Source organism: Pithys albifrons, chromosome 18, assembly GCF_047495875.1.
Source record: "Pithys albifrons albifrons isolate INPA30051 chromosome 18, PitAlb_v1, whole genome shotgun sequence".
In the NCBI taxonomy this organism is placed as follows: domain Eukaryota; kingdom Metazoa; phylum Chordata; class Aves; order Passeriformes; family Thamnophilidae; genus Pithys; species Pithys albifrons.
Genome location: NC_092475.1, coordinates 1,930,992 through 1,956,089, shown reverse-complemented (window position 1 = coordinate 1,956,089; position 25,098 = coordinate 1,930,992). Strand labels below are relative to the sequence as shown.

The 25,098-nt window shown below is 57.4% G+C and overlaps 1 protein-coding gene across 4 annotated transcripts; it reads right to left on the bottom strand.

Annotated features, from left to right (window-relative positions):
• Window positions 1–1,436: 1,436 nt before the first annotated feature.
• LOC139680429 (tyrosine-protein phosphatase non-receptor type substrate 1-like) lies at window positions 1,437–24,673 on the bottom strand. 4 transcript variants are annotated; one of them, XM_071573016.1, is made up of 9 exons: window positions 24,626–24,673; window positions 12,676–12,802; window positions 5,804–6,157; window positions 5,282–5,593; window positions 4,755–5,108; window positions 4,398–4,496; window positions 4,016–4,037; window positions 3,592–3,631; window positions 1,437–2,909 (listed from the first exon to the last, which is right to left on the bottom strand). In XM_071573016.1, the coding sequence occupies exons 2-9, from the start codon at window positions 12,746–12,748 to the stop codon at window positions 2,655–2,657; spliced, it is 1,509 nt and encodes a 502-aa protein (XP_071429117.1). In that variant the 5' UTR covers window positions 12,749–12,802; window positions 24,626–24,673; the 3' UTR covers window positions 1,437–2,654. The 4 variants fall into 4 exon arrangements, with proteins under 4 accessions (XP_071429117.1, XP_071429115.1, XP_071429114.1 ...); XM_071573014.1 differs by lacking the exon at window positions 24,626–24,673 and adding an exon at window positions 13,113–13,192; XM_071573013.1 differs by lacking the exon at window positions 24,626–24,673 and adding an exon at window positions 12,954–13,085.
• Between the last annotated feature and the right edge of the window lie 425 nt (window positions 24,674–25,098).

Genomic DNA, 25,098 nt, shown 5'->3' with positions numbered 1-25,098 from the left:
CCCCCAGCCCTGTCCCTGCCCAGCCCATTGTGGCTGACATCACCCCTGCCTGATTCCCCAGGGAACCACGGGTCCCATCCCCTGTTGTCCCTCTCTGGTTCCCCTGTCCATCCCTTAGGGAGCCCATGCATGGAGGGGCCAGTGCCACCCCTCTGGCTGCTGGTGGTCTGACTGTGGTCCAGCCCCAGGGCTCCTGGGGGCAAATCGCTGGGAATACGTATCCCTCCATCCTGCTGTGGCTGCCAAAGCACAGCAGCAGGGTCTGGAAACCATCACAGCTGATGGATAGGGCAGTGGCCCCTGAGCACCGGGAAGGATGAGCCAGGGCAGGAGCAGGGAGGTGGCTCTCAGGGTGAGGTGGCTGGTAACACCACAGCACTGTCACCAGGTGCTCAAGCAGTGCTGAGCCCAACCCTGACTCCCCTCCCCAAGCTGCTTACCGTGTCCCACCCATCCCAGCACCCTCCTGGTGCCCCTGGGCTCCCCCTCCCAGAACAACCCGAGAGGCAGGGTCAGCCCCCACCCCAACACCCAACTCCCCCTGCAGTCAATAAAAGGCAGATGCCAACAAAGCCAAAGCCATGCCGGGTGCTGAGCATTCTCCACGGAGCAGAGCAAGCCCTGGCCATGAAGGGACCATGCACCCCAAACTGGGGGCTGGGCTGGGTGCCAGTGGTGCCACCTGTGAGACCTGCAGGCAGCACACAGTGGTACCCCTGCCTGTGTCATGGATGCCAAAGGCAATGTGAGACCCCACACAACCCTGGGGGTGACAGGGCTACCCCAGCTGAGCAAGGGCAGGGCAGGGCAGGGCAGGGCTGCTCAGCCTGGTGCAGGAGCATGTGGGGTGCTGGCAGGGGACTTTCTGCAGCAGCACCCAGGGGAGGCTCATGTGTGATGCCACCAGCAGCAGCTCAGTGCTGAGGAAGCCCAGCCTGGGCAGCAACTCCCCTTTTGAACTTCTGCATAGCCTCACACTACAGTTCCTGACTCCAGTGAGACACAGAGTGAGTACCAGACACAGCGAGTACCAGACACAGCTGAGCCTCCAGCTCCAGGGTGGGAAAGAGGGGAGGTCACTGCAGAGCCAGAACCCAGCCTGCCTGCATTCCAGTTTGAGCATCCTGGCTCCAGCTCAGCACTCAAGGAACAAGGGCCATCTTAAGATGCAGCAGGGTCAGACCCTGATCAGTCCTTGCCCTTGTCCACTGCTCCCCTCTCTCATGCAGCCCAGGGGAACCAGCACCATAGCCCCCACCTCAGCCTCGACTTCCTGCCTTCCTCTTCCTCTCCTCTCTGTCCGTAGTACATTGCAGGACTGTGCAGGATAAACTCCCTCCCTCATCTTCACTGCAGGATGCACAGATTCCCACCTCCCCCTGCACCCCCAGTGCAGGTGACAAGGTGACCTCCCTGAGCACAGGGACATGCTGATGTGTGGGAGCAGCACAGGACTTTTCACTTTTATTATAAAAATATCTTGCAAGCAAAAAGAAAAAAAACCAAACCAAAAGAAGTCTGTACAAGCAGTCACATTGCTCCCAAAGCACCCCAAGGTAACCCCAGCCCCCTGTCAGCAGCCAGGGGGGCAGCCCCACACATTTCCTCTGCTGCAGGAGACTCTGCACGATGACTCAAGGGACACATGGAAGACATTTGTCCCCACGAGTGGCCTGGGGGGAGCCTGCCTGGCTGCCATGACAGAGCTGAGGGTGGGGCATGTAAGTCTCTTATAAACTCTGTAGGGATTGGACGGTCTTTACTGAGGCCTCGGTCTTAATTTTGCACATCTTATTCTAGTGTTAAGTACACAGCAGTACACCCACGTACAACACAAAACATTGGGGGGTTCAGCTCTAAAAATTAACAGTTACATGTCAAACAGTCAAAACATGTTACATTGTACCTGCGGGGAGCTCCCGGGGGGGAGCCAGGCTGGGGGGACCCCACAGCCAGGCTGGGGGAACCCCACATGCTTTGTACAAGCCTGGGGCAGCGCTGGTGGGTCCCAGTGCAGGGCAAGGCTGTGCAGAGGAAGATGAGGAGGAGGAGGATTCTTGGTGCTGGGGAGCCAGACCTAGAGCCCCCCAGATGGCAGGGAGGGGGCTCGGCTCGACGGCCTTCCAGCCTCTTGGCCTTGGGACGAGACCGAGGTCCCGCAGAAGGGACACTTGGGAAGAGAGGCGGACACTTCGGTCCTTCCTTTAAAGCCAGAGTTTGGTGTCCAGGCGTGGTGGCAGAGCCCCAGAAGGCAGTGTGGGGGCCCTGCTGGTCCCGGGGAGCCGTGGGCCAGGCAGTGGCATCCCCATGAGAGCTGGTGTGGAGGCACTGTACCTGTCCCCTCAGCCCAGCTGGAGCTTCCCAAGGAACTGCTGCTCCGCTGGCTGATCCCATTCACGGGCAAACCCGGCACACTGAGGCTGAGCAACCCCCAAGGGGGGTCCTGAAGGGATGGTCCTAGGACCAAGCTGCCCCCAAAAATCAGGTCTCTGTGGATGGGAGACAACCCCCACAGTATCACAGGCTCCATTTCCATCCTAGAACACCGATAGCTGCAGTGCATCTTCACGTCATTCCCAGTGCTTCCAAGAGAACCCTCCCGGGGAGAAGCAGAGCCTGCTCCCCATGGGACAGGGGATTCCAGCAGCCACTGCTCACTTCCTGGGGATCTGGACGCTGGCATACTCAGAGGTGGCCTCCTCGGGGCGTGGGGCCGGCCGCTTGGGCGCCTTGCTGAGGTGCACCATGTCCAGGTCGGCGTAGGTGAGGTTCTCGTCGCCGTTGGGTGCCTGGCTGGTCTGGATGCAGGCGTACTCCGACTGCTGGCTCATCTCCACCATCCGGCGGATGGTCTTCCTCTCCTTGTCAAAGTTGAGGTCTGCATAGGTCAGGTTGTTGGGGTCGGACTCCTGTGTGAGACACCAAGAGTTCCTCGTCTGGGTTTCCCCTGTACCCACCACCCACAGCCCCATGCTGGAGTCAATCCGACTGCAGCTCATCCCAGACAGCTCAATCCCTGCTTGCACAGAGGTAACAATGCCAGCAGCCACCATCCTGCAGCCATGCTCTGCTTCCAGTCATGAGCCACCCTGTCACCCTGTCCTGATAGGGATGAGATTCAGAGGCACTGCCACAATCCCACTGAAACTGCTCCATAACCCTGTCCCAGCAGGGCCAGCCTGCCCAGTGATGCCCACGTAGGAGCTGGCAGAGCCTGGGTGGGATGGACAGATTGCTGCTGATCATGATTTAACTCACAGCTGCGTCACCAAATGCAAATAACTCCACAAATAGCCTGGTTGGCTATCGCACAGCTGGTTCTCCAGGCAGCACAAACCCAGACTTTACTGGGAGGAGGAGAAGGAGGGAGGGTGAAGGCAGAAAAGATGCCATGAAGTGGCTACTCCATTCCTGGGGCAGCTTCTCTTCCATCTCCAGCCACAGTGTGGAGACAGCAAGACATTTCACTGGGGAACCACCACCCTCCACTGGAGACACCGAGATGTGTCACTCGAGAACCATCGCCCTTTGCTCCCACCTCCAGTGCCTCTTGGCCACTCTCCCTCCCCAGACCAGAGTGAATGGACCCACCTGGGTCGTGGCCTCGCTGCTCTTCTCTGGTTCATGTAACCTGGAAGAGGGAACAAAACCAGTCAGGCAGACTGAGTGCCCTGTTGCCTCTTCCCTCATGGCTGGGGAAGTCAGATGCACACCAAGGACTTTGCAGCTGCACCCAAAAGGATGGATCCTGAGCTTTTGCTCATGGGCTGGTCCAGCTGCTTCTCTGCTGGCCAGAGACCAGCTCCCACATGTCTGCTCAGCCTCACCACAAACCAAAAGTCACCATGGGGACAGATCCTCAGCCAGGGAGATGGGCAGAGCCCATGCTCCTGCCTTCCCTTTCACAAATTTTGGGAATTCAACTCTGTCCCAGTCCTTACAGACTCTGTGGCTGGAGGTGCCCAGCTTGGAGTGCCCACAGGTTACCCAGTAACTAGAGGGGAGCTCCACTCACCTGGCAGATGGCGAGCTCTTACCTGCCAGAAGAGAAGTAGTTTAGGAAAGAAATAATTCAGAAAGCAATTTCCCCAGGCAGAACACACACACAGAGATGCTGCAAGGGCAAGGACATCTTTTCCCAGAGGCGAGTGCCTCCATGTCCCTGGAGTTTCACCCTGTTTCCTGCAGGAGAGGGCAGGAGGTACAGGGCAGGGGTCGGTACAGGGCAGGGGTCAAACCAGGCAGAGCTTTATCTGCTGCCTGCAAACAGCCATGGCACCTCTATCCATCACCCCAGTGGGCAGGAGCCACCATGAATTGCCCAAGCACCTGAGAGCAAGAGAGGAAAAAGGGGCTTGGGAGCAGCTGCCTCCCTGCCATGCATTGGGCTCCCTTACCCTTGATCTGCTTCGTCCGGATGAGGTACAGAATTGCAGCCACCAGCAGGGCCAGTATCAAGCAGACCACGGCCACCACACTGTAGATGACCAAATTTTCTGAAACATCAATGAAAAGGTCACCATGGCCCAAGAACCTGAACCCCCCAGTCCTTGAAGTCTCACAGCTGGGGTTGGCCCAGTGACACATGAAGCCCCAAAGAGGACAGCTCATTGCCTGCTACCATGACACCCTCCATTCCCCCAGCACAGAGATTTGGACCTTCAACCAGATTTTGATGGGGCTTTGAACTTTCTCAGGGGGTTACATCACACAGCCACCCCACCAGGCACCCCATCCCAGCTGCTTTGACACACCATTATCCATCTGGAACTTCTTTCTCAATCCCTCCTCATCCGGGCTGGCAATCCACAGGGTGGTTGAGTAGTTGATGGGGGCCTGAGCATCGTGTACCACCAGGCAGGTGAACACAGAGCCATTCTTCTCCTCTGTTGCTTGCACTTCCACCCAGCTCCTCAGCTCCCACAAGCCCTTGCTGGACTCTGATAACCAGGAGTTGTTCTTCTCCACCTCCATCTTCATCCCGTTCTCCAGCCAGGAAATGGACAAATCTCGTGGGTAAAACCCCTTCACATGGCAGGTGAAGTTCACAGTCTTGTTCAACTGAATGGGGCTCCTCTGCTCAGCTCTGACATCCACCCTGGGGGAAACTGGGAAGAGAGACAGTGCCTGGTGTCTGCGTTCCTGGCTCTGCTGCTCGTGGGGTGCCCTGTCCCCACCCCATCACCCACCATACCCACACTGGGACCCCCCCAGCCCCACAGGAGCAGGACACCCCACCCCACAGGAGCAGGACACCCCAGCACAAGCCCCCAGCCCTCACCTCGCAGGACTTTGTTGAGCTGGTACGTCCCCTGCAGCAGGGTGGGTGACGCAGAGTGCTGCACCTCACAGGTGAGCCGTGAGAGGACGTCACCCTCCCCCAGCACCACTGTCACAGTGCTGGACATGTTGTAGGATTGCCTCTGCCATTCAGTGACCTGCGGCATCTGAGATGTGATGGGGTTCGTGTCCTTGAACCATTTCACGCCAATGTCTTTGGGGAAGAACCCTCCGGCCGTGCAGCTGAAAGTCACTGATTGCCCTGGAGCCACTCTCTGCGTGGGCCCAGACACGAGTGGTTGGGAGGGTTTGGCTGTGGGGAGAAGCACAGGGCTGTCAGACCAGCCTCTGTCCCCCTGCCCAGCCCCAGGTCTGCAAGGAGCAGGGGCTCCTACAAGGGCATGGGGATGGCCCCTTCCCCTGAGCCCCTTCCCCATCCCTGCTCACCCCGAGCAGAGCCCACTGGGCTGGGCTGGGCTGGTTCCCACCAGGAGCTGCTCTGGGAGCAGCACTGGGCACTCACCTTGCACAGACACCTCTGTGCCACTTCCATGCTTAAACACCCGAATCCCACCACCCAACAAATTTTGGAACTTCACACAGTAATAGGTGCCGATATCCTCGGGCTGAACATTCCTGATGTGGATGGTGAAGTCTGTGTTGGATTCATTCACTGCCCTTGCCACACGGGGGTAGGTGCCTGTGTCCCCATAGATGGTCTTGTTGTCACTGCCCCAGCCCTTCAGCCACTTCACAGGACCAGGATCAGAGTCTCCAGACACGGTGCAGTTCAGGGTGAGCGTCTCCCCAGCTCTCACTGACACCTTGTCCTGGGGCTGGTGCAGCTTGAAGTCCTGACCTGTCTGGGCACCTGCACCTGGGGAGAAGCAGAGCAAGTCTCACCTGGCACCACACATCCAGATGCCCCAATGTTCTCCCAGCCCTGGGACAGGCTGAGCACCCCACAGGTGACTGGGCTGTGCCCACGCCAGGGAGCCCAGGGCACACAGTGTGGGTATGGGCACAGCACTCTGCCTGCAGTGCTCAGCAGTGGAGCTGAATGGAGCTTTGCTCAGTGACAGCCTGCCATGCTCTGTACAGCTAAATCATGGAGCAAATCCCAGATGCCCACGCCTCAGGCTGCCTCCCACAGCCACCTGGCTTTGTCAGCCAGGAGAAACAAGGGCACAAAACTAGGTACTCCAAAGAGTGCCCTTCATAGAGGAGGCACCGTGTTTTCTGCCCTGAATCTGCCCTATTTCTGCATGGAATCACAGCCCTGGTGATTCCAGCAAAGAGAGCACAGCCACCCCCATCACCAATGCCAGCCAAGCAAGCCTCATTCCTGTTCAGCATCGACTGGAAGAGCCATCCCCTTCAGAGCATCTCCACAACAATAATCCCTAATCCAGCTGCCTGCACTGCACCCCTCTGCACAGACAGCAACATCCCACATGATCCCCACTACACATCCACGGGTTACCCAGGGGTTAACTTGGTCAGTGCTTCCCATGACAATCTAGTTATTGTGATGAAATTCAGTAAGATTTCAAGACTGGTCACATTATTTTTAGGCCACATGGGGAAAGAATGGGGAAACCACTCAGATCCACCTGTTGATAACAGGGCTCACCACTGCAACCCCAGAGCTGGCAGTGGCACCCAGAATCAGTGTCATGGTCACAAAGAGACTGTTGCCTTTGAGCAGATAACACTGAGCAGTGTGGAGAGCACATGGACCAGCAGCCCACATCTCTCACACCAGATTCATGGAATCACAGAATCCTTTACATTGGAAAAGCCTTCTAAGATAACTGAGTCCAAGCATTAATCCAGCACTACCAAGTCCACAACTAAACCATGTCCCCAGGTGCCACATCTACACATCTTTTAAATCCCTCCAGGGAGGGTGATCCCACCACTGCCCTGGGCACCCTGTGCCAGGGGCTCACAATCCTTTTTATGAAGAAATTTTCCCCAATAACCTAAACCTCCATTAGTGCAACTTGAAACCATTTCCTCTTGTCCTGTTACTTGTTATTCAGGAGAAGAGAATGACCCCAACTTGGCTACAACCTCCTTTCAGGGACCCCAGGGCAGTGACTCCTGCCAAAGCTGCCTTTGGGACACAATCTCTAGCTGGATGTTCCCAAGAGGACCCACTGTAGGACAAGCTGCTTTGAGCCCTCAGGCCACAGCTGGCTCCCACAGAGACCAGAGCTGACTTTTGGCAGCTGTTAATCCCTCCTGACTCTCAGCAGTATGTGCCGTACTCACAGATGTTCCTGCTGTTCCACAATGTGTGGGGTTACTTGATCTCAGCGGCAAGAATTGCCAGGAGCTGTTTCTCCAGACTCCTCCAGCTAAAGGCTTTTGCCCAGGGCATTAGTCTGCAGCAACCCCAGCCAAAACCTTCAGCCCCTGGTGTTTGCCTTCGAAGGTGCATCAGGGTTAACATGGCAGCAGAACTTGACACCAGGACAAGTTTTACTCGTAAGACAAACAAGGAAGGACAGAGCTGGTTTGTGTCACATGCAGATGTGTCATTCAGTCTGAGCCTTGGTCTTGCATCTGAGCAGTGGTGGTCTGGGCATCTGCAAGGTGACCCCAGGCTTCTCAAGTGACACCCAGATCTCTGGGAGCAGCCCTGGAGTGGAGGCCTCATGCATTCCTTGTGCTGAGCACGGCACTGACACACGGCACACACCACTGGATCTGCTGCTGTGGCATCCCCTAAACTTCTCCATCGCCCACTATCCCCAGACCTTTCACAAGAAGTGGTTGAGAAACACACAGGGGAAGTTTGAAAGCACAGAAGCATCATCACGCCATCCGCCTCTTGCTGAACCCCTGCACTAAGATTTGGCACAGACAGGGACTGGCACCCTCAGCCAACAACTACACAGACCCCCCAGCCCCTCCAGTACTCAGGGGAGTCACAATGCTAAGCATTCACTCCACCAAACTGGGCAAACAAAGCTCATTAGTGGGCAGCACTGCAGTATAACAAGGGCCATGTGCCCTGTGTGTGTCCACAGGAGCAGGGGACCAGGGGCCAGGCCCCCTCCCCACCACACAAGCTCTGTGCCCTGTGATGAATGTGCTGATCACTGCTCCCCTCTGCAATCCTCTGTAAAAGCAACTTCTGAGGGGTGGAGACCCTCCATGTCCCCTTGAGGGTCCCCTGCATGGGGGGAACTGCCTGTGCTGCCCCACATAACCCAACCAAGCAAGCTGAGTGTCTCCTCTTCATCCTCCATCTGTCCATCTCCCCACAAGGCACATGGCCTGCCAAAGGGTCAGCTGGGGAAGTGCCTCCTTTAGAGTCCCATAGCCAACCCCAACATCAGAGCGTGATCAAGGTGGGCATTGCTCAACCCCAAAGTCCATTTCTTGTTTGCAGTGATGGCTCTCAGAGAAACACCCACAGAAACACTGGGACACTGAGCTGAGCACGGCCAGGTGCCCCACCGGTGGCTGGCTGCCTTGCCTGGTGTGCAGCACCAGCTTCCCCCTGCCTTGGCAAAAGGCTCCTGCCTTCCTGGGACCACAGGGATTTATCCCTGCGGGCAGCAGGGCTGGCTCTCCCAGAGCCCAGCTTTGCAGCTGGGAATGTGGATGCTCTGTATGCATTCCACATCCCCTCCTCGCCGGGCAGCGGCGTGCGAGCACCCTGTCTGCCTTCTGTGCCCAGGGATTAGCAGGCACAGAGCATGCTGTTGTCCAGGGACGGGCTGTGAGGTGCTTTCCTGACTGCTGCTGCTCCCAGAGGAATCAGAACAAAGGGCACTGCCAGCATTGCTGCCTGCCTGAGGCTTCACTGGCAGCTCTTGGTCACAGAAGGAAACACCTCATGGCTCCAGGCAACCTCTCAGGTAGCACTAAAATGGGGCTTTGGGGTATTTTCCCATGTGTTCTGTTCTGAGCCATCGTGCTACTTCAGGGACTCTCACCCAGCTCTGCTCAGATCGTCCCGTGCAGGGTTTGCTGGTCCATGACACATGAACTCCAGCCATGACCCCCCACAGTAACAGCTCAGCGAGATCCGCTCGCACCTCCCAGCCCAGGAGCAGGAGGCTCAGTCTGACCTGGCTTCTCCACCTCCTGCCTGCACCCAACACCCTACACCAGAACCAACCTGACTCCCCACCTGCTCAGAACGACCTCAGCCCCCTGCAGCAGTGCCCAGCAATGGCCCCAGCCCCCAGCTGAGAAAACTCAAAGGGGAAGTTGACAGAAAACCCCAGAATATGCAAGTTAGAAAATGCAAAGTTTCTAGCAAAGCTCTTTTCCTCTTTTTCCCTGAACGCAGCTTCTCCTTGCATGCTGAAAATGCCTCCCCTCCTCCTTCTCTTTTCAGGGTGCTTCCCCAAGGGCAGTGGGACCATGAGCCAAGCCAAGCCCCTTCCCAGCAGCTCACAACATGCTTGTGCAGTAGGAGTAGGATACTGGGAGTCTCCATGCCACAAACACACGAGACACCACAATTTCTCACTGTTTCAGGGCAAACCTACTTCCCATCTGCCACCTGATGACACTATTTTCTTAGACTTGGATTTCAAACCACCTGGAATTGCAGCACGATCCTCCTGCCCCCAAGATCATGGGGAATTTAGGTGCTCTGACCCTGTAATCTGCTCTATCCTACACTCCAGAATTAGCCAAGGGTTTTAGAGCCCTGAAAAGCATCACCTGACAGTTCCCATGGTGGGAGCACCCTTGCAGTGCAGACCCAGAGTACTTCCCAGCCCAGAGCAGAGGCAGGAGCACGATCTGGCAGAGCCTGCCTCTCTCCCGTTATTCAGTTTAATTTGGGAGCCAAATAATCCTACTTCTCACTGCAGTGCAAGTTTTCCATGTCACTGACACATTTTTTTCTATATTCCACCTTTTGAAGTATTCGATACTGAACAGATTGCAAGAGGCCGGGGTTTAATTCAGGAGAGGCTGCTTAGATGCTTCTGATAAAAATAGATTTTTTTTCCTCCAAAGGAGCTGGATAAGGAGTTCCAGGATGGCTGTTGCTCCAGAAACAACGTGCAGCTGGTCAGCGGCATCCGAAGCCCCACGGTCACTCAGTGAAGGAACAGGCCACAGGGCAAGAGAACCCCAAAATAATCCTGCTGGAATTTCACCTGCAGCAGTGCTGCCAGTGGCGGAAACTAACAGGTGCTGCCTATAAAAGGCCTGGAATCTGCTGTTTAGGGAAGCCAAGGAGAGCCCCAGAGATACTTGTGGAGCCCTGAGCAGACCCCAGGGCGCTCTGGGAGGGTTGGAGTAGAGCCTGTGTTTTACATCCATGACATCAGAGGAAGCCTCGGCTCACACACAGCCACCATTTCCAAGCTCCCCTCCTCCAGCATCAGCAGAAATTTATCCCAAGAGCCAGACTCCCACAATCAAACTGAATTCCCCTTTGGAAGAGGCTTTGGGAGGCACAGCTGAAACCCTCTGCAGAGACACACCAGCACAGAAAGCCTCTGCAAGGCGCAAGTTTCAAAACAGGACTTTGCTGTTTGGCTTCCCAGGATCTCAATGCCTTTTCCCTACAGGAAGGTCTCCTGCAGGACCTTTCCCCTTCCCCTTTGCTTCTGCAGAAGCTGCTGGAGCAGCAGCAGCAGCAGCCTGGGCCAGCTCTGCTGGAGTTCAGCTCAGTTTGAGTCGTGGCCCAGGAGGGATCCACCGTACAGGAAAAAAAAAAGACCTGCATGCTTGTACCTGAAATCAGGGATGCAAACCACCTCCCAACCCAGGGCTTTCTGCCCCAGGGTGGTTCTTTTCCCATGGCTGGCTTGAAAAAACGGGGTTCTTACTCCAAGACTACATTTAATTAAGCTCAGGAGCTTTGCTGGAGCCTTTCTTTCATGCAGGAAATCGCAGCAGCTCACTGGGAAGCCGCACTCACCGCCAAAGCCTTCTTGGCTCTCAGCAGCCAGAGTTTTCTGTTTGGGGCCAGCACTTCTCAGTTGTGATCAGGCAACTCAAAGCAAGAAGTGTTGTGCTGAAAGCATTTGCTTTCTGCTCAAGTTTGCATCCAACTCTTTGCTCAAGTAAAGCTTTGATGGTAAATATTTCCAGTGGGCTTGGGAGAAGGTGGTTTTCCCCCATGGAGCCTGGGCTTGGCTGTTTGTAGTGGGATCTGGTTGGGAAGGGCGTGATTTGGACAGACCAGGCAAAAAGCCCAGCAGCAAAATGTTCCTGGAGGTCCATCACTATTGCCTCAAGTTTGCCCCAAAAACCTCGTCCCTCCATCGTCCAGAAGGAGAGCGATTCCTTTGCAATAATCACCCAAACCGAAACATCCTAGAAACAGAATATCCTTGAAAGCAGCCGCCACCACAGGGCTCCGTTCCTGGTGGGACCAGACACTTCCCACTGCCAGTAAGGGAAGGGAAACAGGTGGGGAGAGGCACACTCTGACTCGCTGCGTCCCCCAGCGCTTTTAAGGAGGTGGTGGAGACCCAGCAAGGACTGGGGCACCCCGAGCCCGGGGTAACCAAGGGCTGAGTGTTGCCTGTGGATGGTGCAATCCCACCACTTTGGTGGCCCAACAATTGGGTAGAGAAAGAGCCCACAGGGGGCTAGCAAGAAAAACAAGTTCCTGGCAGCGGAGACAGGCAGCCCTCGCCAAAGCCTCCCCATGCCTGCCCCACCACCATCTCCGAGAGGGAAATTGGGCTGCTTGCTGAGATTTGCCTCTCCCAGAGCTGGCAGGGGGTGCTCTCAAATGGGTGGGAACAACAAGCCTCTTCATGCCCCTGCCGAATTCCCTGTCTCGCTGGGAAGGGGAATGTCTGCCTGCCTTGAAGTTTGGTTTGAGAGGAGCCGCCGAGCGAGGGCCCCTCGGGAGCCCCTCGGCCATCGCCCGCTCTAGGTCATCCCAGGAAAGGTCAAACCAACCGTGCGCGGAGAGACGGCGTCACGTCGCGTACCGGAGGTGTGCGGGAGCGGAGAGAGGCGAGCGGGGGGGGAAGGAGGGGACAGGGCAGGGAGAGAAGGGGGGAACAGGACAGAGGAGCAGGGTGGGGAAAAAAGGGGGAAAACACGGCAAAGCAGAGGAGAGGAGCAGGATGGCAAAGGGGGAAATAGGACAGAGCAGGGCAGCAGGGTGGGAGAGAAAGGGGGAAACCAAGGAAAAGCAGAGCAGAGGAGCAGGGTGTGGAGAAAGGGGGAAAACAGGGCAAAGCAGGGAGAGAAGCTGCATGGGACGGAAAGGGGGAAAACAGGGCAGAGAAGAGAGAAGCAGAGTGGGAAAAAAAGAGGAAAACAGGGCAAAGCAGAGGAGAGGAGGGTGGGAAAAGGGGAACAGGATAGAGGAAGCAGAGCAGTGTGAGAAGGAAAAGGGAGAATAGGGCAAGGAGAGGAGCAGGGAGGCAAGCAGGAACCATGGCTTACCGGGCAGGACGAGCAGCAGCAGGCAGGGCAGTGCCCAGGCGGTGCGGCCGGGATCCCGGGGATGCAGCTCCATCGGTGCGGGGAGCGGAGCCCGCGGCTTCACAGCGCGCCCCCGCGCCCGGCTCGGCTTGATAGATAGGGAAAAAAATAATAAAAAAAATGAGCAGAACTGCAGCTGGCGAAGGAAATCGCCGTTCTCAGCCCCAAAATGAGGAAGGAGGCCGGGCTCCCCCTCGCCCCCCCGCGCCGCGGCGGGCGGGCAGCGCACACGCACGCACCGACACCGACACGGACCGCACCGTGGGCACCGCGCCGGGCTCGGGGCCGCTGTCGGGGCCGCCGCGGCGGGGCCCCGGGCGGGCGCGTGCCCCGGTGCCGCCGGAGCCGCCTCCCCTCCCCTCCCGCCGCGCCGCCTCCCGCCGCCGTTGCCGTGGTACCGGGGAGGGACGGGGCTGGCCCCCGAACCGAGAACCCCCCGCCCCCGGCTCTCGGCAGCCGCGGTTCGGCGCCGCGTACCCCGGTGAGGAGGGCGAAGCCAGCCCCGCCCGCCCCGGGGCTGAGTCCTCCGGTCACCCCGCTGTGCGGCTGCCTTAAGGTGGGCTGGGAGGGGACCCCCGGGACCGGCCGCCAGTAGCCCCGGAGTACCCCGTCCTCCACCGGGGCAGATGAAGGATGGTTCGATGGCCCCGGGGCTGCGGGCAGGGAGTTAGGGCTCCTCTCACCCGCCACAGGCTGCCAGTGTGGCCACTGCTTCTGCACGGCCACAACACACAGCCAGTGATCCTGCACTGGGGTGCAGGGACACAGCCTTGGGGGTCCCAAATACCCAGGGACCACCTTGGGCTGAGCCAGGATAGCCCGTGGCAGCGACACGGGTATCACACAGCTTTGGGAGTGCCAAGTGTCATGGGGCAACCCGAGGGACCACAGAGGGCTGAGCTGTGACAGCCCATGGCAGAGGCACTGGTGGTGGTTTGCAGGTGCCACAGGGACAGGTCAGCTTGGCCTGCAGTGGTCAGAGCAAGGAGGGGACACTGGTGCAGCACAGACAGTTGGAATGTGGATAAGGAGGGTGAGGAAATTCCTGCACAGCACGCTGGGAGCATGGGGACATCCCTGTGATGTCTCCTCAGCAGGAGCCCAAGGCAGGGAGAGACAAGAGCCTGAGGACAAGGCAGCTGCAATGGCAAACAAGGCTGAGGAGGAGGATGTTTTGGTGTCAGCATTCATGGGATGCATGTCCCTGCACTGCCCTGCTTCTCCCTGACAAAAAGTCCTTTCCCAGGGGAGGCACAAGGACACATTCTCCACTGCCTGCACCTGTCACAGCTTCTCCCACTGCCTGTGGGCACTTCAGCAAGGCCAGGACAGGTACCTGGGATGCAGATACAATGCTGGCAGCTCCCACTACCACCCCACTGTCCCCTCTGCTCTCCCAGGGGTGAGGGAGACACTGTAGAGCAGGATCTTCCAGCCCACCCAGCATCACCAGCAGCATCCCCAGCAGCTCAGGTCACACTGACCACTCTCCCCCTCCAGGCCAGGTGCTCGAGGGCAGCACTGGGTGCCGTGCTGGGGGACTGGGTGCTGGCTCCCCCCTCCCTCTCTGCCTCCCCAGGCAGCCGCCAGGGCTGTCGGCTTTATTTAGAGCCTCACACAAACACACAGCCGAGATATCTGAAGTGACTTGGCACCACCAGTCTGCGTGCGGAGTCCGCCCGCGCACCCCGGCCCCGCCAGCCTCCCCCTCAGCCCCAGCTACGCCCACGGGGCACATCCAGCCTTAACTTAGCCCTGCTGGGAGCCAGGACCAGCTCCCCAGGGCTCTGCACTCACCTGCCTCCAGAACCCCTTGGCAGGTGGAGGCTGCACTCAAGGGCTGCAGCCAGTGCCTCTCCCACTGGAGAATCATTAGTGGCCAGTGCTGCTCCTGAGAAGCCCAGTGCAACCATCATTTCCCTTCACACAGCTGGCCAGAGTGGGAGCAAGGAGCAGGGATCCAGGGGAGCCCTTGGATTTGGCCTTTTGCACATGGAGATAATCGCCTTGCAGGGGGATGGAACATGGGGACATGTCACCACAGTCCACAAGTTCCTCATGAGAGGAAGCAGAGGGGCATGTGTTGAGTTCTGCTTTCCAGTGACAGGATCCAAGAGAACAACATGAAGCTGTGTCAGGGGAGGTTTAGGCTGGATATCAGGGAAAGGTTCTTCATCCAGAGGGTGGTCAGGCATCAGAACAGGCTCCCCAAGGAAACGGTCACAGCTCCAAGCCTGACAGAGCTCGAGGAGCATTTGGACAATGATCTCAGGCACATAACGGGATTGTTGGAGCTGTCCTGTGCAGGGCCAGGACTTGGAGTTGATCCTCGTGGGTCCTTTCCAACTCAGGATATTCCATGAGATTAGCAGCGGTTTGTGGAAACCTTGCAGCCACCCCACGATGGGCAATGCATCCCACCCAGTCCGAGTCCAGAAGCAGAGACTCCCAGGGCCAGTGGGAGCCCAGCAGGAGGGAAGGTGCTGGGAACACCCATTCACAGCCACCATTCCTGGTTATTTTTACAGGGAAGCACAGTTCCTGGGGCCTGGCTGGCTTCAGCCTGTCTGGGCTGTTCTGCTCGGCGTTGAAGGTTCAGACAACCTGTTTTGAGGTGGTTTCAGAGCAGAACCAGCCTGCACACAGGCAGCAGCCACTGCACAGCACTCGGGAAGGGAAGTTAGAGCTTAAAAAAGCTCTGCAAGAGAAGGTACCGCGCAGAGCAGATGGTGCGGCGCGAGCTTCCCGGGAAGAGCTGCTATTGCTCCCCATTAGGAAGCATATGGGCAGGCTCAGCTGCCTCCTCTCCTGCCCACGGCCCTTCCACTCGGCATTGCAAGGCCCTGCTCCAGTACAGGGGGTTTGAAGGATGCACCCCAGTAGGGCAGCACCTGCCCCGTGGCAGTCAGGGAACCTGGGGCAGAGGAGCATTCAGCTCCTTGTGTGCCTGAGATGGAGGGAGAATGTAGAATTTTGGGAGTGCAGCACTGCCATCATCATCATCATCATCCTTCTGCACTGAACACCCACGGTGAGCAGGAGGCTGCAGCACTGCTTGGCAGGGCAGGCAGCACTGCCAGGCTCTCCCTGCTGCCAGTGGGCACATGGGCTGTGTTTGCTTTGCAGCATCTTCATGCTTCAGCTCAAAACCCCTGATCCCACAGTGGGAATTCCAGAGATCCCAGAGGATTCTGGAGTCCGTCTCTCCCTGGCCCTGTGAGCCAGGCAGCAGCCAGCATGGCATGGGGCAGCGTTCCAGGGGAGCTTTTCAAGAATAAGTTGATTTTCACAGCTTTGAGGCAGTGAGGAACACACATCATGCTGCCAGCACCTGTTGGGGAAGGCACATGATCTGTGTGGTGGGACTGGGCTGGACTGGGCTCAGCCACCCCCACAGGTTTGGGTGCTGGGAGGTGGCTGAGCAGGTAGGGCTCTGTTCCCCTTCCTGCTCCCAGCTGGGACTAGGGGCTCAGTGTGATTTTTCATTCCCACATTTCCAGCTGGGCAGCTCTGCATTGGCAGCAGAATCTGCCACTTCCCCAGAGAGGGGGTGAGAATCTTTCCCCACACAGCAACCCCCAGCCAGGTCAGCAGCACCCCATCTCTTGTGAGAGCCTGTTAGCATCCAACAGGGACAAGTAGAGCCTAGCCAGGGTGATCCCAGTGGAAAGTCTTGCAGCACTGGTTTTGCCCAGACTGTTCTTTCATCCCATAATCAGCTGCCTGTCTGATCCTCTCCCAGCCCCAATGGCCCCTGGGGACAGCGTTGGCTCACTCAGCTGGAGGGGATTCACAGGGGATGGAGATGGGAAAGGTTCCAGTTCCTGCCCTGCAGAGCCAAACCTGGGCCTGTTAATGAGCCACATTTCACTAACGATGGAGGTGACTGCAGGTCTTTCCCTGCCTGGGAATTTCTCCCTCAGGATCCCCACTCCAGCAAGGGATGGCACAGTGGGAAGGGTGGTAATATGGCTGGCCATATTACACCAGGACACAGCAGCTGTCCCAGAGGGCTCAGTCCAGAGTCAAAACCCAAACCAGCTTAGGGATCAACAGAAAAACCACCAATAATTTGGACCTCCTGGAAAACACCCTAAACTTGGCATCCAGCATTGCTGTTTCAGTGCTGTGGGCAAACAGCCATGACCAAGCACCACTGAGCAGGCAGCAACCATGGGAGCCCTCCACAATAATGACTCCATGATCTCAGAGGTATTTTCCAACCTCAGTGATTCCATGATAAGCACAAATAATGCAGTGCACTCCCCCACTGAGGCACGTGGGGCTGCAGGGACTCATTGCCCCAGGCAAGCTCAGGGCCACCCAGTTTTATCCTGGCCCATTCCCAGCCCAGCCTCAGCACCCAAGAGGTGTTGCTTTCACAGTTCACCACAACAAAACACCATGTGGGACCACATCAGAGCACTGAGCCCACACCAGGTCTGTTCTGGTGCCCACAAGACAGCACAGCCTCCCCAGCACATGCATAGGGCTGGGCACACTCACCCCATCCCTCCTGCAGCTCCAAACCCAAATTTAAAGACCCCTCCATCTTCAGAACTAAGTGGACACATCCTACAGCTCCCCTGCCTCTCCTCACCGCCCCTCAGGCTTCAGTCAGAATGCACAGAAAAACACACAAATGTCTCCTGAAGTGGGGAACACCAATTACACTGCTGATATTTAGGGCTTCCAGCACAACAAATGGAGCTTCAGCTTCATTAGGTACCATGCCAATTTAATCCAAGACATCCAGTACAGTGGGAGCTTAAATTAGTTTATCTGATGTTAACTTTTAACAAGCAATATGCTAATGTGGGGATGGAAAGAAGTGACCTGTGGGCTGTTTGCATGGACCATGACCCATGGAAGGAGCACCCACAGCCTTCCAAACACTGATTTAACAAGCAGGGGGATGTATCCTACCTGTCTCCTCATACTCCTGCCAATCCTGCAGCTGGGAAAGGGAGGCACCCAATCACCCTCTTATATGAGAGAGGCCCAGTGGAGGGTGATGAATTTCAGGAACTGCATTAATGCTATGATTGCCAGAAGAAAGGCATGACCAGCCCGTGCAGGGGTTTTGCCCCTCACCTTTTGGGGTGGGGGGCTCACATTAACTGCCTTTATTTGTTTTGGTCAAGATTTTATTGAGTGATTTAGGAGTTACAGCTGAGTTATTTCAGGTCTCTCAGGTCATTGTCAGAGCTCTCAGGCCCTGTTGGTGCAGATGGCGTGGGGGGTGAGTGGGGAGGAGGTGAAGTGCTCCCTGGCATGGGGGATTTTCCAAGGAGGGTCCCTCTGTGCACCTGGCCAGACAGACCCTCTGCTCATTTCTGCCTCCTCCTCAGGGAACAGGGCTCCAAATCACAGCCCACTTAATGTAAGTGTTCCTCTGCCACTGAATTAATCCCCAGCACTGCTGGGATCAGCTGGTTCCCTCAAAGCCCCTGAAATGACTTTCAGAGGAAGAGGGAGGGATGTGGCACTGCCTGCCCACACTAGGCATTGCTGGGGTGGAGTGATGCTCCAGGTACCCTCATGGCATTCACACGCTGTCACCCTGGGCTTGGGCAGTGGCAGCAGAGCTCAGACAGTGTTAGACCACCCACCACCATCAGATCATCTACCATCAGAATGTCCACCACTGTCAGACCACCCACCAGTGTCTAAACATCCACCCTCAGACCACCCACCACTGTCAGACCATCCACCACCGCCTACCAAACAAGCAAGGAAGCCCCTAGGTTACAGTGGAGGCTGTACCCCAGTGTGGCTTGCCCATGCCAGGGCCATGCTGTGCTCCCAGGCTGCTCCCACCTGGCAGCAATGCCCTGCAGGATGCTGCAAATTGGGTGACTGGGTCAGGCTTCCTTAATGCAGCCCAGCACGCTCTGGGGGAATTCCTCATGGTGTCAGAGCAGGAAAGGTGGCTTATATCCTGTGCCTGGCCTGGAAGTGGCCCTGGCTGACCTGTGATGAGGGGGTTTAGGGTGAAACTGCTGACAGACTGGGAAAACCCGTCTGCAGGGTCAGCTGGGAAGGACAGAGCTGGCAGTGCCGGTGCCCATGTCCAGTGACGTGCCGTGAGCACTGGCAGGGCTGTGCCAACCTTTGCTCACAGAGAGGATCCTGCCCTTTGTTTGCTGTGGATCTGCAACACGTGCACAGCCCTGAGACTGTGCTGCCCAGGAGGTGGTGGAGCCGCTGCCCCTGGAAGTGTTCAAAAAACATGTAGATGTGGCACCTGGGGACGTGGTTTAGTGCTGAGCTTGGCAGTGCTGGGGGAATAGTTGGACTCAGGGATCTTAGAGGCCTTTTCCAACCTTAACTGATGACAGAGATGAGGGCACAAGACAGCCCCCACACAGGGCAGCTCATCAGGGGTGCAGGGTGTCCCCAGCTCTGCTTCCCTTCTGCCAGTGGTTGCAAAACTCAGGGGTTGTGGGGGAAATCTGTGCTGTCTGGAGTGCAAGACTGAGCTCTCCTCAGCTCTGGGGGGCTCCAGAGCAACAGGCAACCCCAGTGCCATGGGGGCAGCCTTGGCAACCTTTCCCAGCCTTGGGAGCAGTGGTGCTGTGGAGGAGAAAGTGGCAGGCAGGGGAGGGGAAGGCAGGCAGGGGCAGGCAGAGAGCTCCAGCCATGCAGGGACATTTCAGAGCTGGGTGTTAATCATTGATGGGTTTCTGGGAGCTGTTTGAGCCAAAACCTCCCTCTCTGCACTGGAGGAGGAAGCTCTGCACTGCGCTGGTCCACGGGAATGTGGTGGCAATGCCAGGACCCAGATGACCCAGCACACAGACAGCCCCATGGGGTGATTCTGGAGAAGACCTTGGTCTCCCCTTGGTGGTACCACCAGGGCTTTGGTGGGCCGAGGGAGGTGTGATATCATCTCAGTTTTCTTCTGCCTGTTTGGTTTTTTCTGCATCCTCTCCAAGTTCTTTTTTGATCGCAAATCGTTATCATGAAAGCCCATCCGAGGCTGCAGCAGCAGATAATGCTGCACTGCCGGGCCAGCGGCTGGAGCTCATTGAGGCTGTGCTGCCTGAGAGTCCTGAGGCAGCTGTGGATGGAAATAAAACTGCTAACGTGGGGGATTGCTCATGTTCAGCCACCTCAGCCCATCGCTTCCTGCTTGGCAGAGTCCTCGCTGCGAGAGGCTGAGGTCCAGGCTCAGTGAGGGAATTTGTGCTGTGGCATCCTGGCACATGGACACTCACTCTAACAGCTCTGGGGAGATGCCCCGTGGAGAGCTGAGACACGGCACGTGGGGTGCAGGACACCCAGTCCAACCCCACGTCACCCTTTAGTGTTATTACTGAGGGTAATGGTGTGTTTGGCTGCAGGGGCTTCACTGGGATCATTTGTGCAAGTTCTGCATCTGATGCCCCATGGTGGAGATGGCAATTACACTGGGATGAAGGGGAGATGCATCCCCCAAAACAGCCAGACCCAGCCCTGGAGGCAGGTGCTGATCAGCCATCCCCAGCCCTCCTGCCAGGTGCTGGCTGTCCCCATATTGTCCCCAAAGCAGCACCAAGGCTCAGAGCTCTTGGCTCTTTATTTTGGCCCCACTGAGACCAGGCACATCCACTCTCTCTGACCCAGTGCTCCTGGCTCCGTGGGGCTGGGGCCATTCTGGTCTGGCTGCTGGGAGCTGGGTGGAGAAAAACGCTTCTCCAAGGGATTTGTGTTGGTTAGTCCTTTTTTTTTTTTTTTTCCCTAAGTTGAAAGGCAATAAAAAGCTGGAGGAGTAATTCTGTCTCTGCAGGATCTACCATGCTCCCAGTAACTGCTTTACTCCAAGGGGCCGGCCCTGATAAAGAGCTGCAAATCCGAGCTGCCAAGTGCTGCCATCCCGCCAGAGCCTTGGAGGGGGATCAGGGATTTAGAGGGTCTGTGTGATGTCTAACAGGTTTAGAAAATATTGCCTGGGATTATCCACTCACGGTGGTGACCAGAGACCGCTGAGCCCCGGCAGATGCCGACACCAGCTGATGTCTGCCGAGCGGGAGGATCTTACATGTGGGAAACCTGTTCTGCCTGTGTGTCCGTTTGCATTCATGTGCGTGTTCACACGCGTGGATGTGCAGCAGCAACGGCTCTGGGACAGGCTGTAGGTGCGAATGGGGCTGGTGGCCCAGTGACACCGCGGGGGCTGAGCCGTGCCCGGCTCCCCACGGCTGCCAGCCCCGTGCTGGGTCTGGGGTGCCAGGAGGGAACCACCGGAGAGATGCTGCAGCCTCCGGTGCGCTGCAGCCCCGTAACAGCAGCTCTGACCGCCGGCGTTAATGATATCCACCCAATTAGCCCAGCCTAGCCCCAAGGATTAGCGGATGGAATCATCATCCTAAAGCGTAAGCAGTTAACGCTGCTAATTAGTCATCGCGTGAATCCCAAACCAGCCGCTAACCGCAGCGGCCGCGGGAGCCGCGGGCAGGGGGTGATGCCCACCCGGCCGAGCTCCGGGAGACTGGAGCTGTTTACGGAGAATTTGCCGGGCTCGGGGATCCGTTATTTTTACGCGTTGCCATAGCTACTGATACCATTATAAAATTAAGCCTGAACCATGCGGAAGAAATGGATCTGTCAGAAGGAATTATTTTCGGGAGCGCGCTGTGGGTCCGGGCGCTGCCCACCCCAGGGCTGGCGGCGAGGGGCAGAGCCCAGCGGGGCGATGGGGGTCCCCTCTGGGGCAGCCGCATCCAGCCCACGGGCACGTCGCGGGGCTGAGGCGCCGGGCAGGCTGCGGAGCTCCGGGATCGCCTGGAGCCACCGGCGCCAGCACAGCCCCTCCGGGCTGGCAGCAGCGCTGGACACGTCCGGGGCGAACAAAAGCCCGCTGAGAGGGAGCTTTCAGCCCTCGCCGTGCTCCCTCCCGCAGCGCCTGCTTTCCCCCTTCTCCTGCCTCTCTCAATATTTTCCCCTTTCCCTGCACTTCTCTGCACAGGGACGCTTGTGCTGGGCTCGGGCGCTGCCAGCGCTGGGACCTCGGCCAAGCACGGCCACGCTTTAAGGTCACTCGGTGCTGGGAGCGATGGGATCTCCAGGGACCCCACAACGTCCTGCTCTTGGGATGGGGAGCTCCCCAAAGGGTTTCTGTATTCTGAGCACTCCTCACTGGACAGAACCATCAGGAACATCCCCAGGAGTGTGCAGGGCTCACTCTGGGTGCAAGGTCCATGTGGCTGTTGGGGGGATCAGGACCACTCCAGTGTGTCACCAACAGCTGCTCTAGCTTGAAGAGCCCTGGACCTGCAGGCCCCCCTCCTGCCCACCCTGAAACCCTCACTTGGGCACAGGCAGGACCCAGCACTGCAGCTGGATCTGCCCTCCCTGTGCTGGCTCAGGAGAGCGATTGTCCCTGACCAGTGTCCCGTCCAACACCGAAAGCACAAAGTGAGTCTTTCTTAAGCACTGGATGTCCCTGTTTGTTCCACGGCCTTGGAAACCCTCTTTAATCACTGCCAGAGTCTTGGCCTCATGGTGTCCCACAGTGAAGGACTGCACAGGCCAAAGAAGTGTTGGGTACAAAGGATGTGACACTTATTTTTGCTGCCTGGCCCCTCTGCCTGCAATAGAAGAGATGAGGAATGGTCAGAGGGCAGCCTCCCATCCACTCCACACCCCTTCAGCTCCATGAAAAATTATTCCAGGTTGGACAGAGACATTCCCACTAGCTATAACTGCAGTAGCACAACCTTCTGCCAGACACCAGAGAGTCCACAGGGACAAGCAACATCTTCCAAACACCTCCACCTCCTCTCAACTTAGAGACTACAGCAGTGCCCAAGATTCCACCTCCTCCCCAAACACCCCCGTGTCCCAGTGCTGTGGGGTGGCTGTCACTGAGACTGTGCCTGGGGGGCTGGAGAAACCCCTGCTGTGCTGGTGAGAGCCCTCACTCCATCAGGAACCCTGGAGGGGACTGTGAGGCTGGCAGTGAGGCTGTGGCACAGAAACAGTTCCTATGACAACCCCAAATCCCAGACCTGTTTATCCCCTTTGGTGAAAATCCACAACTGTGAAACCAGGGAATAAGATTCAATAGAAAGAAATCAGGACCAGTGTAAAGCATGTCACCGTTTTACTTTGGCTTCTTTCCTTTCCAAGGAAAAGCCTGAGAAACAGGGAGTTGCAAAGGGGTGAGCTAACAGGCTTGGAATTGGAGGGAGAAGATTCTGACCGTGCAACATTCCAGGACTTCTCCTTCCTGTTCCCTCTCCTGGCAGAAGCCCAGCCCAGGGAAGACAGTGGGCACAAGCAAGATCCATGGGACATTTTCTGGGGACAATCAAAGTGTCTCCAAGACCCTCTCCCTCTCTCCAATCCCCTCAAAGCACCCAGCGGCTCCTCCAGCACCTCCTGCTGCTCCCTGATGGTGTCCTGGCAAAGCATCCCCATGGCATTGCCTGGTCCCTTTGGTATCATGGGGTGCCCGTGGCATCGCAGGGTGCTTGTGGTGTTGTGGGGGCCATGTGGGGGCCCGGTGGCATCAGATGCCCTTGATCCTGTGGCTGTTTGGGTGATGCTGATGTGCAAAGGGACCAGCCTGCCTCTCCCTGGGGATGGGCTTGTGGCCACCATGATCTCATGGTGGAAAGGACAGGGATGGAATCAGGGATGGGGACAGAGCAGGGGCACAAGGGTGTCTTGGACAGAGACAGCCACAAACCAGGCCCTTGGCTGCAGCCACTGCCCTGTCAGCCACTGGATGGGACCAGTTGGAGCAACACTGACTCCAGGAGACACGGTGTCCCTTGGACACCTATCCCTGTGACAGACACTGTCACTGTGGAGGATCTCTGCTTCTCATCACAGAGCCAGAACATTCCGGGGCAGGGCATGAGGCATTTATCCATGTCTCTCCCATTTTCTTTTTGCCCAGCCCTGGCTCTCGCACAACTGAGCATTATCCCAGCCCCCAGGAGTGTACCCAGCCTTCTCCTGTTCCCCAGGACACCAGGGAGGTGCCTGCAGCCCCCTTTTCAGCCAGCCCACGTAGTAGCTGAGACCACGTTCTTCCTCAGTGTTAATTAAATCATTGCTCCCCTCCCCTTGCTGCCAGGGCCAGTCCCCTCCATCAGCCACGCTCTCCAGACTAATTGCTCTCTGTTTACTCTCTGAGGCTCATGCTCCCCCTTGGCTCCTGGCACAGCCCAAACCTCCCACGCTGGCTCCCTGGCACACCACAGCACACCATGGCACACACCACCACCCTGGCAGGCCCTGCCAGCCCTCTCTCCTTGGCACCTCCACAAGGCAATTCCCACCTCCCAGATCAGATGCTGGAGCAGCTCCCGAGCACCTCCTGGCCACGCAGACACCCACCATGGCACAGCACAACCCAGCTCAGCCTCCCTAGCCTCTTTTCTTGGCTTTGCCATCCCTGGCACTGGGTTCACACAGCATACAGAGGGAAAGCACAGCCAAACCTGGCATGGCACTGCCCCAGGGTGTCCATGCACAGGGTCTGGCAGCAGGACACAGCCCAAAACCTCTCTGGAGCCAGTGTGTCCTCTCCCTGCTGGAAAACCAAGCCTCTCCCACCACTCATCCAGGCACTACCTCTGCTCCACACTGAAGTGAAGGTTTTGCTGCCTTCACTTGGCCCTGGCTGCCCCAGGAGAAGCCTGGGGGGGGGGCCAGCCCCAACCTCAGCATTGCCCTGTGCCCCTTCAGCCATGGCAGCTCCCGACCTCCCACACACACCTGCCCCTCACGCTCAAGCACCCAGCAGGTGACTTAGTGGGAGGTGACAACACACCACGATTAGCAGCGAACCCACGACCCCAGTTCTGCCCCACAGTGCCCCCCAGTGTGAGGCGTTGCCCCCTGGGTGTGCTGTTGCCCCTTCAGGAAGGTGTTGCCCCCAGGTGAGGCTGTGCCCCCCCGAGCGAGGTGCTCCTACCTTGTGTCCGTGCCCGGGCGCTTGTTTGTGCTTTCACTGCCGGCACACCCTGGGCTGGTGGCTTAAAGGATTTTCCTTTAATAACCACCAAATCCCTCCCCTGGGCAGTAAGCTGCAGACCTGGGCTCTTTCCTAGGTGCAGAGCACTCCACCATGCTCCTGCTTTGCATATGGTCCCGGATTTCCCCACTCCTGATCCAGCCCAGTGCTTAAAAAGCTCTAAATCCTCCTAAATTTCATTTCCCCTGGTCCTCGAGGTCTATCCCCGGTTTCGGTCTCACCCACATATTTTACATATTCCTGTTCACAGCCTTGATGTGAGATTTCTGCCAGTTTTGGTGTCGTTCCCACACAGAGCCCAGGCAACCCTTGTCCTGCTCAGAGCAGCCACTGCCTCGGCTGGGAGATGATCCCTGGCATGTCATGGCCCCACTCAGGACCCAGCACTGGGGGAGGCTTCACTTGGCACCCCC

Excerpts from the sequence above, each read along its gene's own strand:
- LOC139680429 (XM_071573016.1), bottom strand. The coding sequence starts at position 12,748 with ATGGAGCTGCATCCCCGGGATCCCGGCCGCACCGCCTGGGCACTGCCC. Across the intron at positions 6,158-12,675 it reads GCTGCTGCTCGTCCTGCCCG|GTGCAGGTGCCCAGACAGGT; the intron begins GTAAGCCATGGT and ends GCTTCTCCCCAG. Across the intron at positions 4,497-4,754 it reads GAAGTTCCAGATGGATAATG|AAAATTTGGTCATCTACAGT; the intron begins GTGTGTCAAAGC and ends TTGATGTTTCAG.